General features: G+C 45.3%; 1 protein-coding gene across 1 annotated transcript; it reads left to right on the forward strand.

Annotated features, from left to right (window-relative positions):
* Window positions 1-724: 724 nt before the first annotated feature.
* On the forward strand, window positions 725-3,391 carry NHLH2 (nescient helix-loop-helix 2). The gene is made up of 2 exons (XM_088527279.1): window positions 725-1,334; window positions 2,976-3,391. Exon 2 carries the CDS (start codon window positions 2,984-2,986, stop codon window positions 3,389-3,391), a length of 408 nt encoding a protein of 135 aa, XP_088383405.1. The 5' UTR covers window positions 725-1,334; window positions 2,976-2,983.
* The last annotated feature ends 12,171 nt before the right edge of the window (window positions 3,392-15,562 follow it).

Raw genomic sequence — 15,562 nt, forward strand, 5'->3', positions numbered from 1 at the left:
GTTTATATCATGGGCTACTCTCGACTGTTATAATTTGTGGCACAGATTCAGCGAGAATCTGATCTGCTGAAAATATTTGGGCTGTGAAAACTCCCACACTGTGACAGATGTCAAGTCCAATTAAGTGACTCGTGTCCAGGTTTCTGTCCAATAGGATTTCCCATTAAATATCAATTTAAGGGGGGGGGGGAAATACCATCCCCTTTTCTCTGAGCCTTCATCTCTTCCAACCATCTCCAGCCTGAACCCTTTGCTACCAGGAGAGGATCCGCACGCAGCTCCCGCTCTCTCAATCCGTCCGTCTCTGTCGTGCCACCTTCCACTCCTCTCCTTGGCTTCACTGCCACTCTGGGAGGGGTGGCAGGCAGGAGCTACACTTTCTTTTTGCACCTTTTTCCTGCATCGACGTTATCTCTAGCAGCCTTTCCAAACCCGTGGCAAGATTTTTTTTTTCCTGGTTCGGTTCGGTTTGGTTTTTGTTTTTAACCTGGTCGTTGCTTTCTTTATCCTCACCCGCGAGATGCAGGAGGAGTTGGGAAGCTCAGGGGCGGATGGGGCTTGCGCTCATCCTTTTGCCCCCTCTCACCAGCTCTTGAAGCATCAGAAGAGAAACTAAGCCAAACATTTATTCCCTGGCGGCGTCTCCGCCGGACCAGTGGATTAAATAAATAAATACAAAGGTTGGGGGGGAGAAGGAGGAGGCAGCGACTGTCAGCGCCGCTCGCGGGGTGCCCGGCCGGGAGCCCCGCGCCGCCTGCGCCCGGGAGAGGCCGAGGGGCGGGGGAGCCGCAGAGATCCCGGCTGGTGCTCCCTGCGCATCCCTTTTGTTATTTATCGCCAAGAGGAGGACGAAGAGGAGGCGAGACAGCACTTTCCGGCACGTTTTATTTTCTTTCCTTTTTCTTTCTTTCTTTTTTTCTTTTTTTCTCTTTTTTTTTCCCACCTAATTCCGACTCGTAACAGCTGCCCGTGTCTTCTGGATCCCTGCCTCGAATTCGCGGGCGGAGACAAGACTTTGATGGGGGAAACGCTTTTTCTCCCCTGATGCATCGTAAGTAACTTAAGTTGTTATTTATACTCCGCAAACAAACACTGCGATAACATCTCCCATCTCTGGAGTGCTGGAGGCCGCGGCGAGGGATGCGACTTGCCTTTCCCCCTCTGAGCAGGACACTTTTCCGCCTCTAATTCATTTTATTTTTTATTATTATTTTTTATTTTTATTTTTTTAATTTTTCCATGCTCCGCTCCTGGAGTTGCCTTTGAACTGTAAAGGAATCGCCGAGAGAGCGAAGGGACCTGGAAAGAGAGGCTGTCCACACGACTCCACCGAGGTAAGCAGCCTTAACGCTATATCCCTTTCCAGGTAGCACGGGCATGGGCTTATTTAAAAGGAAAAGAAAAAAAAAAAGGTGGGGGGGGAGAGAGAAAAATCCTCTTTCCAGCTCGGACCGCTGAAAATAAACGCGCAGATAAAAACAGATTAGAAGAGAAAATCCAGCACCCGCCGCAGAGAAACCTTTAAGCAACTTTCTCCGGCCACCACTAATTGCCCGTTTTCATATGTCCGCCCTGCAAAGGCTCCCTGGAATTAGCGGGCCTGGGGCGAGCCGGCTCCCCTCGGAAAGGGGATTTTAACCCTCCCCTCCCTTCCCGAGACATCGCTGTCACCAGAGCCGCTTCCTACGCTCTCCGTTTCCCACCCCCGCCCGCAGGGCCCCGCTGCCCGCACGGAGCGCGGGGAACGGAGCGATTCCCGGCGAGCGGCGGCGAGCGGCGCTGCCCGCGCTGCTCCCCGGCGCCGCCGCCTCGCTCTAGCGGGGACCCAGCCCCGGCCTGGGGAGCAGCCCTCCCGCCCGCTCCTCTCCGCCCGCGTCCTCATTTCTCCCTTATTCGTTTCCCCTAATTTCTTGCATTCTGCCAACGTGAACCGGGAAGGGGCCTTGCGGGGAAAACTTGCCCCGGGAGCCTTTGGCCGGCCCGGCCGCTGGGCACCGCAGCCGCCCGCGCTCGCGCACATCTGTGCCCAAGGTTATTCGCTCGCTGCCCGCTGTATTGTTTTATTGCACACACCGCCGTGTCCGCGTACGCTCCCGGGTTTGTATTGCTGTCTACATGACAGATGGTGCTCTGCGAGGCCGCGAGAAGATACGATTCAATTTTCTTTTGAAAGGCCCGGCCGCGTTTATTTGTTTATTTATTTATTTATTTATTTATTTGCCCTTCCCTCCCCCGCCCCCCTCTTTTCGTGCAGAAATGGGGGAGGAGGGAAAATTTAAAGAAATGGGAAAGTTCGGGCGCTGCTTTGGATTTCCGCTTTTTTATTCTATTTTAATCCGTGTTTAAAAGCCTCTGTCTCGCCGAACACTCCCATCTGATCGCTAGCAGCTTTCCATTCGAACCAAACCAGGAATAGTGAAAAAAAAAAGGAAAAAAAAAAAGAGAGAGAGAGAGAGAAAAGCAAGAGCAGTAGGAGAATCCCTCGGAAACATCCCGTAGTTCTGATGGGGGAAATTCATTTCCTCTGGACTTGCTGTGTTTGGGGCAGCCTCGAGCTGCCTTTTTTTTTTTTTTTTTTTCCTTTTTCTGTGTTTTGGAAGCATCTCTGCAGCGCGCAGCCCATCGAGTGCTGCCGACAGAGAAATGGTTAAGCAGAGACTGTCAGGGAGTGGAGGGAGGCGGGGGAGGGAACCCGATATTAAATAGGAAACAAAACAAAACAAAACCGCTTAATATTCACCCCCGCGGATATCGCCTCATTTTAAAGGAGTATTTTCTTCTGTTTCTCACCGGGCCCGTTTCTGCACACACGGGAGATACCGGGAGGGCGCCTATCGCGCTGCTAAATGCCGGGGCCCCCTCCCCCGAGCAGCCGCTGTTCCGAGGCCGCAGCGCGGCAGAGCCGCGGGCAGCGGCGCCCAGAGGCGGCGGGGAGGGCCGCTCACCCGCCTCCCCGCGCTTCTGTCCCGGCAAAGGCTCCAAGATGATGCTTAGCCCGGACCAAGCCGCCGACTCGGACCAGCCCTCGTCGGCGCCCTCGGACCCGGAGTCGCTGGGCGGCGCGGACGGGCGCGCGCTGAGCGGCTGCGCCTCCGACCCGGAGCCCGCCGAGGGCGGCGGCGGCGGCGAGGGCCGCGGCGGGGCCCGGCCCGGGCTGCACCCGCCGCCGCTCAGCCGCGAGGAGAAGCGGCGGCGGCGCCGCGCCACGGCCAAGTACCGCTCGGCGCACGCCACGCGCGAGCGCATCCGCGTGGAGGCCTTCAACCTGGCCTTCGCCGAGCTGCGCAAGCTGCTGCCCACGCTGCCGCCCGACAAGAAGCTCTCCAAGATCGAGATCCTGCGCCTCGCCATCTGCTACATCTCCTATCTCAACCACGTGCTGGACGTGTAGCGCCCGGCGCCGCTCCCCGGCCCACGCGCGGTGCCCCGCGGGGAGCCCCGCGGAGCCGCGGCCGGGCCGAGCTGCTCCCCCGGCGCCGCCGCTGCCTCCTCCGCGGGGCCGGGCGCTCCCCGGCGCGGCTGCCAGCGCGGAGAGCTCGTTTCGTTCCGTATTTATTTATATATTCTTTTTCTTTCTTTCGAAGCAGAGAAATGTAAAATCGGATTGTTTCTTCAGGTTGTCAAGTGCCCCTTTATATATATATATATATATACATATATATATCCAAAAAAAAAAAAAAACCTACATCTACTTGTGACCTTAAACGTGTGACCCATGGGTGCAGTTGCAAATGACTATTTTTTATTTATTGTAGACGGAGTAGACGGTTTATTTTTTGCAGAACTTATTTATTTTTCAGAGTGGTGGCAATTTTACTTTCGATACTCTGTGCCAATTGGTTTTTATAGTCGGGTGTTTACACTTTTTTCCTGTGGATTTTTATGTTTAACTTTATACGTGTGTGTTCAGATCGATGCAGTGTCCCTTTTTCTTTTTGTTTCCTTTTTTTTTCCCTCCAATTATATTGCACTTGTGTACAACAAACCTTCCCATCCTTCCTGTTTATGAGAATATTTTATATATATCAAGGCATTTGTTCTTGAATTTTTCCCTTTTTTTAAAAAAAATATTTATTTATTTATTTTGTGTGTGTGTGTGAGATGGACAACCACTAGCACTTAACTAGGAGAGGTTTTTTTAAAACTTGTTGTTATTCTGATCTATAGTTATGTCTGAAAAGTACTTTGCAAACCGTTTATAAGGGAAGTAGTTTCTTTGTGAGTGTATATGTGTGTGCCTGTATATATGTATGTGTGTGAGGGTGAGCCTGGGTGTGTATGTGTGTGGTATATTTTTAGGAAATTACATTTTTTCCTAAAAAAAAGAAAAAAAAAAGAGAAAAAGAAGTAAATCCAGGACTGCTTTCCTTTGTGACAACCAAAAAGATCTATAACCTGAAAATGTTTCATGTTCTTGCTGTGAATCTCTTAAAACAAGAAGCGCATTTTAGGAATGAAAGAGAAAAAGAAAAAAAAACACATCTGCTATCCAAAGATTTTAGTCTTTTTCAGGGTTTTTTTGTGTGTCTCTGTTGCTTTATATAATGCAATATTTTGTAGTGAAAATAGATAAATCTGGTTTCTATCTGATGCGTTTTTCATATCTCTCATGAATGGTGAGCTGTTTTGCATATAAATAAAAGTATCAAATAAAAGCTGTTTTTCCTAATTATTTTTCCCTTTTGGTCTTTCTATAAAATGGAGATCAGGCAGAAGGAGTAGCCAGGATTACGAATAAGAATTCTCAAACCTTCCGAAGTCAGGTGTGGAAAAGCTGCAACAGGTTCCCCGTTTCCTCCCGGAGCGCCCTTGCCTTCCCCCTAGCACAGCTCCGCATCCCCAGCTGGTCCCAGCTGCACGTGCTGCCCCAAGGTGAGAGCGACCCAGCACCGCTGCTTTCGCTTTTCCCCTGTCACGACTGGCATCCGGTTGCACATTTCAATGTCCAGGCTGTAAAATCAGATCTGATGCTCAGAAGTACCTGTTTTGGCAGACTACTCTCTGATAAATCCAAGTTTACAATGAAAATATGCACATTTCATCCTGCCTGAGTACATTGCATTTCCTTTCTCTTGTTTCAGTTTAGTTCTGATCTCTCTCAGGTCAGCTCCAATTCCGGTGAAACCAAGTGAAAATGCTGTGCCCTCTTCCTATACATGAAAGTCTCAAACATACTCCTTTATATCAGGCTTCCCTGCCAAAGCCTGTCACTAGAAAGACGGCACACATACAAACTCGATAACACAAAGGTTATAACCTCAGCAAAGTGAGATCCTTGTGCCATCCCATTTATTAAATCTTTTTCCTATTTAGTCTAAGAAGTTAATTTTACCCATAACTCAAATACCACCCTTGACTTGGGCAGGCTGCATTCAGCCTTCTACCATTGTTACTTGCTTTAGAGAGAAAACCCTCCCACCCCATTCCCGTTCTTATGGCTGACACTTTGCACAGTGGATTAATTAACTGTGTTCTTGACCAGCTGAAAAGCTTCATGCATAAAATCTGTCAGAGAAGCTGTTAATTCTACTTTCTACGAATGCACACTTTCTGTGCCCCTAGGGACTATGAGCAGATTTGGTAGTTGGGTGTACAGTTATCAAATCTTGCAACTTCCAGTGCAGAAGTAACTCCACAAAATTTGGAGCTGGTTTTCTTCAGGACTAGTTTGATTCTTAAGTTGCGTCAAGATCTACATATTTAGTTCAGGTTGGATGCTAACTGTCTGAGAAATATTATAAATCCTGTCATCCAGGAAGTCTTTGTACTACCAGCACTGAGAAGGACTTCAGGGAAGATCATGCTCTGCATCACCCTATTTTACCCTACTGCAGTCACTAGAACTTCATCCATGAATACTGGTTGTGAGACAAGGAGACACAGTCCCTGCATTGCTCCAGTCCACACTCCCCTCTCTGTCAGGTCACAGGTTGAGAGATGCTGAAGCTAAGCGCATGCAGTGAAGATTGCTGTGGACCTGGCAGTGGGTTTTAATCCAGAGGTGCCATGGGTCTCAAGGCATGGCAACCTCATGCCCAGGACCCTGAGCCCAAATGCTGAGTGTCTCTTAGCTCAGAGCTGTCCCCCCATCAACACGCTTGCCTGCAAATGTCTACACTGCTTGCTGAGTGCCCTCTGTATGGTGAGGGCCTGAGGTCTCGAGCACAGAGCTCTAGGAATGAGCTCCTGAGTACACGGCACAGCTCATGAGTCCCTGTGTGAGATTCTGCTTGCAGTTGGAGGGAAGTTGTAAAGGGCTTTGCTTCTCATAATAATGACACGATCAAGTCTCAAGTTTAACCTGCAAAAGGTCAGTGCACTTGACTTGAATATGTTCCCTCTTCTTCCAAATGTAACAGTTTATCGAATGAAAGAAATTGCTTCTCCCCACAAACCCATTCCCACTTACATGTTATCATCACCTTGTGTATATCCTTTCACCACCATGACTCTAGCTCGGCCCCTCCTATTTTTGGTGCTGGCATCAAGAAGGAAACTCATTCTCATCTAGCAGTTGATAATTGCAGAAAACAAAATGTAGGTTTTGCTCGCCCATTTCCCTCCCCCCCTTTTTTTTTTGTAGGGAAAGATCTAAGTAGTATGGACAAGCTACAAGGCTAATGCAATATAAAGGCTGCATGGCTAAGCACTCAAAAGCCTGGATTTATGAAGAAAGAGTAAACAACTTTAACTCCATCTCCTTGTGAGTCTGCATTAGATAGCGATCAAGTCTAATTATCCGATCAAAGTTACTTTGCTTATGTCTACATGCCCTCCTCCATACAAGAATGAATGATCTTGCACAGCATTTATAGGGGGAATAAGATGGAATTGTTCAATGAAGATTCTCATAATCAATCATTCCTGGCAACCCAACAATTGGCAGGGAGGGAAACATAGCATTAATATTTCCTGCTTTTTTAAAAGTGTTTAAACCTAACTTTCATATTCTGTTCTTTTGCATTTAAAGAGTAGCTCACTCTACAAAATACAACAGAAAGCACACTTGAAGATAGAGAAGGTAGAGCGCTACCTTCAGACCATCTTTTGAGGCTGAAGGAGGTAATTTAAGCCTGCCTTAATCCAGGGTATAAAAGGTGGCATTGATATCTCCAGCATTCACAAAAAGGAGGAACTTTCTACGCATAGATCGATCACAGATTGATTGCAGTACTATGGATATTGGCACACTTTTAACATAACTGATAAGATGTATCACGACACATTTACAGGCATATAGGGACACATGTTGGCATGGGACACAATACCCATTCGCACCAATAACATTTGGAATCAGGGCATCTAATGCATCCAGCTGGACCCTAGAAATAGGCCCCTGAAATATAGAAATAGACCCTGACACAATGTTCGAGGACAAACAGTAAGCCAGAAATTCCTTATACAGATAAATGTACTGGTTTCTATAGGACTGCATGGCCAAGAAAGGACTGTTCCTTTCTTAGAAGATTAAAGGATCTAGAGCACAAAATATCCAAAATACATATAGACTATGTTGTTATTAGGTATCTGTATACAAAAGGAAGCTTTTCTAGGCACAGACCATGATTCTAACTTACCAACAAGGCACACCGTGAATGTGTTCAGGAACACACTACTCATTGACCACAGAGCATTGCCTTATTGCCTGTGTTAAAAGAGAGGAAGCAATTCAAAAGGATATTGCAACTGATACGCAGAGCAGAGGAATTCTGAACGCCTTGGATGTGATTTGATATCTTTGTTATATTTCTAGCAGAGAGAGCGTGTGCAAGAGAGAGAGAGAGAGGATGGGGGGTGGGGAGGCAAAGAGGATATTGTATATGAAATTCAACAAAGAAATGGATCTTTTCCACTATATTGCCATGAAGAAAAAACAGACACATTCTATCCATGTATCTAGCCATCTAGCCATTCTGTATCCCAATTAACCTAGTCCTTTTAGAGTGAATAAATATGTCCTAATATCGGTCATTATTTTTCAGTACTCTCAGTTGATTCTGCAGGGTGGGACAGATCGATAACCACAATAGCAACCAACCCAAAAGGAAAAGGCAATCTCCCAGCTCTCCTTATTTATTACTTCAGAGGCAATTTTTGTTTTTCCTGCCTCTTCCCCTGGCGACGGATTTCGTCTTCCCTGCCCAGAATGGCCGTGTTGTTTTATCCGTGGCTCTATTTGCATGTGGGCTTCAGATTTGTCTTTGGCTCCTTGCACGGTTTGGGATGAGACCCTCCTGTCCCCAGAGAGGGGGGCAGGTGTTGCTCCAGTCGAGCGAATGGAACCAAATTACAGGACCGTCTGTCGCCTCCTCTGGGAGATGGTGGAGGGAGGGGAAGAAGGGGAGGGAATCGGGATGCCATATGACAGAAGAGAAAAGCAGAACATCATACTGATGCCGATAAGAGCTTGAAAACATGAGTCACCCCAGCCCACAACCCCACCCCAAACCAGGCAGCAGCCACCTGAAAGAAATGTCAGGAGCAGAGACAGAAATAAATTGAGTCACTGGGCTGGAATAACTCGGGCTGAAAATGAAACAGAGCTCCGACCCAGTCCACTTTCTGACACACAGAACGCGCTTTCCTGCCTTTCTTGTCCCTTCCTGCCCGCTCTCCCTCACCAGACTCCCTGCTACGGATGCTCCCCAGGGTCTCCGCTCAGCCATGCTGCGCTTTGGGTCTACGAGAGCTGCACCACTGAGAAGGGGACATGCTCTTCCACTGCTCCCAGCCCACACCCATCGATGAAGCGGGATTCTCCTCCTGCCAGGACAGCTCATGGGCTGCTCCCTGCTTCAGCTGGGAAGGAGGCTGAAAGAGCTCACTTCCCGCCTTCTCTCTTGTCTATGAAGACTTTCACCTCTTCCATCTGAAAGAGCAGGTGATGTTAAAGAAGTTACATTATCCTGTCACCTAACCTGCTACTTCCTGATTTCTAAACAATTAAAAACAAAACGAAACAGTTTTCAGTGCTTATTCCTCCCAGTCACCATTCCTCCTCCTTTCCACTGTGACGTGGTCTCTCTCGAGCTCTCTCACACTCTCACATGCTCATCTGTGTAGCAGCTCTCAGTGTGGCCGGACACAGCGTCACTCCAAAAGCAACAGGTGACTGCTGTCCTGGAGCTCCTCGCTGAAATATAGGAGATACTAAAGAAGACAAAGCCACTTTGGGGAGAACTCAGAGTATTCAGAGTAGGCCAGGAAGAAGGGATGAAAGAATTACATTTTAGAAGCCAGGGAACTGAAAGGAAAAAAAAAGAAAAAGAAAAAGAAAAATCAGAAACCAGATTGGACATGCTTAAACCATGGGCATATGCAGAAGGAGCAATGTGAAAAAAGTACATGAAAAGTCAGGGCAGCAAAACTGAGAAAGAACTGAAGCACAAATAAGAAGGAAAAGGGAAGACTACAGTGGCTGAGTAGAGCTGTACAGGAGAAAGGGGAGAAGATGCTCAGCTGAGCCACAGGTAGCAGCTCTCTCAGGAGCTAGAGGAGAACTCAAACCAGAAGAAAACAGGTGCCAGGTAGGGAGGGAAGTGAGAGGAGCTGTTCATGAGACACTCAGGACTAACAGAGGTGAGATCACCACAGCATCAGTGATGGCCAGAGGGATGAACTGGCTCAAGAACATTCTTCCAAGGACCCAAAAAACAAGGGTGCTGCCATACAGCATCTAGCATTCAGAGAAATCCTCTGTCTTTCTCCTTCCTGAAAAGTTTTTTTAGTGCATGGAAGTGACAGAAAGATTTGCAGCCCTCAAGCCTAGAATGCAAAATGGTTTCACAGACATAATAAACCGAGAAAAAAAGAAAGGGAAACTAAAAAAAAAGCAGAGAGTGAAAGAAAGCAGAGTCTGACTGTGCAGACACAGCATTCAAAGACAATTCTTTCCTTATCTCTCAGGTTTTCGGACTTAATATTCCAATTATTAGTGGGTTTTCTGCCTAGTTAAACAAATCCAAGATTTAGCATTCAGACAGGCTTCAAGACTTTCCCAGAAATGTCCCCTGTAAAATAGTGTCAAACCTATTGGATCTTTGTTATTCCAGATAATAAAGACAAGGACCAACTATGAAAAATTGCATAAGGACTATGTGAAACTGATGAAATAGCACAGACAATTTAACCTAAATGAAGTGATAAAGTGATGCAATGAGGAGAACATTTCTAACTTCATACACAGAATGACAGGTTGTGAGCCAACCACAGAAGCAAGATCTTGTAGTTACGATTGACTGTGCCAGGACAACTTTGACTTGGTTCTTGGTAGCAGCAAAAAAAAAAAAAAAGGAAATGAAATGGAAATGTTAGCTATTATTAACATTGCAGAAAGAGAACAGAACAGGTAGAGAACAAGCAAAGCATCATTATGCCATTGCATAAATCCAAAGTAAGTCCATATCTTGAATATTGTATGCAGCTCTGATCTTCTGGGGTTTCAGTAAGAAAGCAGGAAAACTGAAAAGCATCTAAGATTGGCAACAAAGATAATCCAGAGCAGCGAGCAGTTTCGGTACAAGAAATGGCTAAGTGAAAAGGACCGAGTCAAGTGTAATTTTGCAGAATGCCTTTGTGTCCTAGTTAACAAGGGGATGGTGGAGAAGGATTGGTTGCTGACTGTCTCTTCCAATGCAATTTGATGCTGGGAGGAATCAAATAAAACCAGTGTGTGTCAGGTTCAAAACAGACAAAAGGAGTTGGCTTTTCACACCATGTGTAGTCAAGCTGCAGAACTCCTTCCTCAAGATGTTGTAGAATTGGAAACATTATAGAAATTCAAGGACAGATGTTCACAGAAAATCGAGGATTCATCCATCAAGGATTTTTGCATGCCTAGAAACTGCCTCCAGCTCAGATAGTCCTCAAGCCATGTATGACTGGAGGCTGGCAGACATCTTACCATATATCCCTTCCAAGCATGTGGTTTGGGCTCCAGTTTGAACTGAGATGATGGGCTGGATGAACTTTTCAACCTGGTTCAGTGTAACTGCTCTTTCGTGCATCTTCTTGATCTGTAGGAAATGGATCTTTGACAAGCAACTCTTTCCTTTAAACTTTACTGTCTTTGGCTCTGAACACAAAAGCTCTCTGTATGGTGAGTCTCCAGTAGGCCAAGGTGACAAGACAACTGTGATCTTCTGGATTAAGCAGAAGGAGGGCATGGTCCTTGGGGCAGTTAGAAAAACAAATTTGCGTTTCCCCAAAGGCAAAAGTCTGGAGCCTGATGTCAGACACATAAAGATATACCTATAGTAGTTCCAAGGCAGGTTAGGATCCTGCCTTAAATTTGGTCCTAAACACGTTGTCCTGCCATTTTTTTCAGATCTTACTTGGATAGGACTATACTCCGCCTAGATGGCATCCCCCTCATGTAGCCCTATTAGTCAGGCTACATTAGTCATGTTTTCTCACCTTGCTTGAATTGCCTCAAGGAAACCTCACCTCTAGAGAACTTAAGCAGAATTAATCTACTGATTAGTCCTAGATTACAACTGAAAGTGTTCAAAGAAGAAAACGACTGACGAAAGACTTTAGAGTTTAGACTCAGACATCCCAGTCATCAGAACATACCAAAATTTGTTGTGCTTTAGATTCAAGATTCAGAAAGTAAAAGAAGCGAGGAAGGGAAAAAAGGAAGAGGAGGTAAAAATAGTGAGTAAAAGGAGTGAGATAGGAGACTGTGTGAACTACTTGTAACCTGTGGTGGGAACTGCAGGGCTTTCTAAACCCACCCCATTGGTCCTTAGGTATCCAAAGGTGTCTCAGAGAGAAGAGCTCTTGTGGTGACACCAAATGTAGCTATTTTCAGTTATCCCCAGTATAAACAGACAGAGCTAAACTTCATGGCCAGAGGCCATTTTGGTGCGAGCTAGGTCTTGCTACTCAGATAGGTGTGATATTTCAAAATACCGTGGTTTGGGAACAATCCTCTCTGATTTCTTGAGAGGGAGACAGAACATAAAGAAGACATAGAGGTTCAGAAATAATCTTTAAATGTCATATGACCACTTCATAGTGCTCTAATGCAGCCTTGTGTCAGAGAAAGAACGGCTTTCAAAGAAATAATTATATAAAGCCTGTAGAATAGCACCCCCCACTTCGTTCCACCAGGGCTTCCAGCCTAGGGCTCCCTAGCTGAGGTACATCAATACCAAAGCATTCATTGAGCAGGAACCACCAGATTTCTTGACCCATGAAGCAGTTTCAGACAATGCACAAAATATAGCAGTGGAAGATTTTCCTACTCCATTGACCTTGAAGTAGTACCCAAGATTTGAATTTTGCTCACTCAACCTTGTCTTGAATCACTTTTCAAGTGGATGTCAATGGCGAGTTTTCAGTGCGTGCTTGACCTACAGACACTCACAGTACCTCCTCTATAGCTGTTTAAGACATCAGGACTCTTGCTTCTCAGTACCATCCAAAAGGTTAAAGTACTACATGAAATAGAATTCAGAGTACAGATTTACAAGCTCTCAGATCACACAGTGTTACGAGAGGCTAAGGCCAGGGTCAAGTCCCATTGGCTGTACAGGAATTCTAGCAACAGATTTAATTTTAGCCAAAGCATATAAACTTCTTGCAGTGTTTTTAACCATGTAGATCAAGTTACTGGTTTCTTAAATATTTCTATCAGAAATAGATGTCTAGGTGAGAGCCATCAGAACATGAGCTACTGAGTCAGATCCCAGAAAGATGGGTATTTTGAAGTCTCAGAATCCTCAATCCTGAGAAGCATTAATCAAGAATCTCAAAAGACAGCACTAAGACTAAATGCACAGTGATTCTTTCATGTAGCCTAAAACATGGTCTCTCTAGGGTAGGGTTAAGACACGTTGGCAGGATGGCACAGAGAAACCTGCATTCCTTGCTAGCATAAACAAGCTGTAATAGCATTCATTGCCTTTCTACTCAGACAAACCGCATTTAATTACCGCGCGTCCAAGTTGCAGTAATCTGGATGCAGATAGATCTGAAGCAAATTGAAAGGAAATGGATTTTACGTGACAATGTAGAAAGGAAAAGCACATTAAGATAAGGATGATTAGATGGATTGGAAGAACCTTGTAAAAGATAATTGCATTCAAAACTATAGCTTGTTCAGCAGGGGGGTTTCTGTCAAGTGAAAGTTATACCACCATTACAGTCAGAAAAGTGCCTGTATCAGATTGGCTCCTTCTTCCTGTGCATGGTAGCTCCTGGAGCTTTGCTAAGCATTGCAGCTCCTAGCTTGACTGACACCAACAAACTCCTTTCTCTGAATCTCGCAGCCAGGCTGGTATTTTTCCATGTCTCACATCCTCCTGGGAGACAACATATGCTTCCCTTTTCTACCCTTTACGTGTTTCGATTGCAAAGTCTATATCAGCAATATAAGGACCTGACCTACTCAGCAGGAGAATATACAGCCTGCTCAGTCCCACCTTGTCTCTGAAGTTGAACGGTCTCACCTTCCGCCATCTCATCATAAGAGGTATATAAAAGTTAGGTGCTTGCCCTGTCCCATGAAATGATGAAACTACTCTGGTTCATGCCTCGGCAGAAAAAAGAAATTACTCTTATTGTTTGAGAATAGTCACAAGGAGGTCTTGATTACCACCCCCAGTAATAACATCTGAAAAAAAGAAAAGAGATGGACAGGATTGTTTCCCTACCTGTAGGCAGCTAACTTGTCAAGGCCTTAGTTAGATCCATCCACCAAAGTAGGATCCACCTTTCAAGATCTCCAACATCCCAGGCTTCTGTGATCCAAAGCTGTGCCTCTGCCCCACTTCATTGCTGGTAATTTTGTAACGAGCAGACACTCAGTAACTACCGAGTAAGGGGAAGAGTTTAGGCCATCCAGCAAGTACTCAGAGGGAAGGATCCTGGTAGAAGTTACTGTCATCTACTCCTGGAGCTAAAACTGCTAATACAGTATGGCCTGAGTCTCCATATACAGTGCACAGCAATTCTTGCCTGTTTATCGCAAGAGCCGATTACAGATAATGTTCATCACATAACAACAGAAAATCCCTGGAGTATAGAACTCTGAACCAGTACCTATAAAAAGTAGAAATATCCAGTTAGTCTCTGGATGGGCTGGTCCAATATTGCCAGTCTAAAGTGTTACAAGGTCTCATTTGAGAGAGTAACAGGATGGAGCTAAGCAGTGGTGAGTCAGGTTGTTGCAGTCATGTTACATCCACCATCTCACGTTGGTTCTGCTATCCTTGCCTGAGGCCTTTCCAAGAAAGACATCTGCCTCACCTCAACTCACTTTGGTTTTACTAGTACTGCAAGAAGGGGCTACTTATTTCTTCACTGTAGACATCGATTTGACAAATATACTTGTCCACAGTCTTACATATTTGTAACACTAATCTCACTATTTGCTCTTTACTCTAAATATACGTAGCAGCTTTTGGGTCCCCAAATCACACAGTATTTGTTTTATCTTGGCTTTTTTTGCACCTTAGAGCCTCTAGGGACTCTGATACTGATCCTTTTTTCAGGGCGGTTGATCTTGTGTTTCAGTTTCCTAATGACCAAGATGTTACTATGTTACAACCCATACTGTTGTGATAGCACTTTGTACTTTAATAGTGCTGAACATCCATCCAGATTTGGATCCGTGTCCTTCTTTGGTAAGTACCCTACTAGTCAATGCATTAGACTGGGGAGTACACACATGTTGTTGTCAGGTATATCATATCTAGCAAGAAATTGCTTACATACAGATAATTAAATTCATACTGAATGACAGCGCTTTTTAGTAAGGTCATCTCAAAAAACAGGAATAATTATCTGTCATAACTAGAGCATTTTTTTTCCTAGCCAACATAAAGAAGTCAATAACACCTTTACTGAGGAAGACAAAATTTCCCTCTGCTACCAACACAGGCTCTTTCTTCTGATGTGGCTGCACATTGGTATATGTGTAGGAAATCAATGAAACAAAACACCTTCCTTACAGAAGGAGAAAATGGTTTTATTTTATTTACCTTTCTAAGTGAATTGATTCTACCCATTCACACACTCACACTCCCATGGGATCATCAAGAAGCCTGTGTCCAAATAGTCTTGCCAGGATCACTCATATGAAACATGGAGGAGAAGAGATACCAGCTGTCAGGGCCTCCGTACATCTCACGGGTTCCTCTTCATTGCTGACAACAGCTGTTTTTTCGAATAGGTATTTCATGTCTCTTATGAGACAAGAGCTTTTATGGGATGATTTTTTGCTTTAGCATCTCACTGACTTCAGCCTCCCCGAACCTTAGGCAAAGTTACTGCCCAATGCCTTCTCTTTTTGCTTGGATAACAGGAAGAGAAATAGCAATTACAAAGTGCTCTAACCTAGATGCCATCCTCCTGCTGGCAGATCACAGATCTGCTGAGGAATTGTCTGCTCTGCAGCCATGTGCAGGCCTGAGGGAAAGAACACATTCCTCAGCATTTATCAGTTTGATTGCTCTCAGTCATGGCCTTGGTTTCTTCTTGTGCTTTCACACAGACCAGTATTTCTGTTCATATTTTACTTACGGTAATCTTAATATTTCTCTCACTTATTTCTATG

The sequence above is a fragment of the Tinamus guttatus genome, unplaced genomic scaffold (assembly GCF_059628265.1).
Source record: "Tinamus guttatus ecotype Peru unplaced genomic scaffold, ASM5962826v1 Tinamus_guttatus_pri_ptg000272l, whole genome shotgun sequence".
NCBI lineage: Eukaryota > Metazoa > Chordata > Aves > Tinamiformes > Tinamidae > Tinamus > Tinamus guttatus.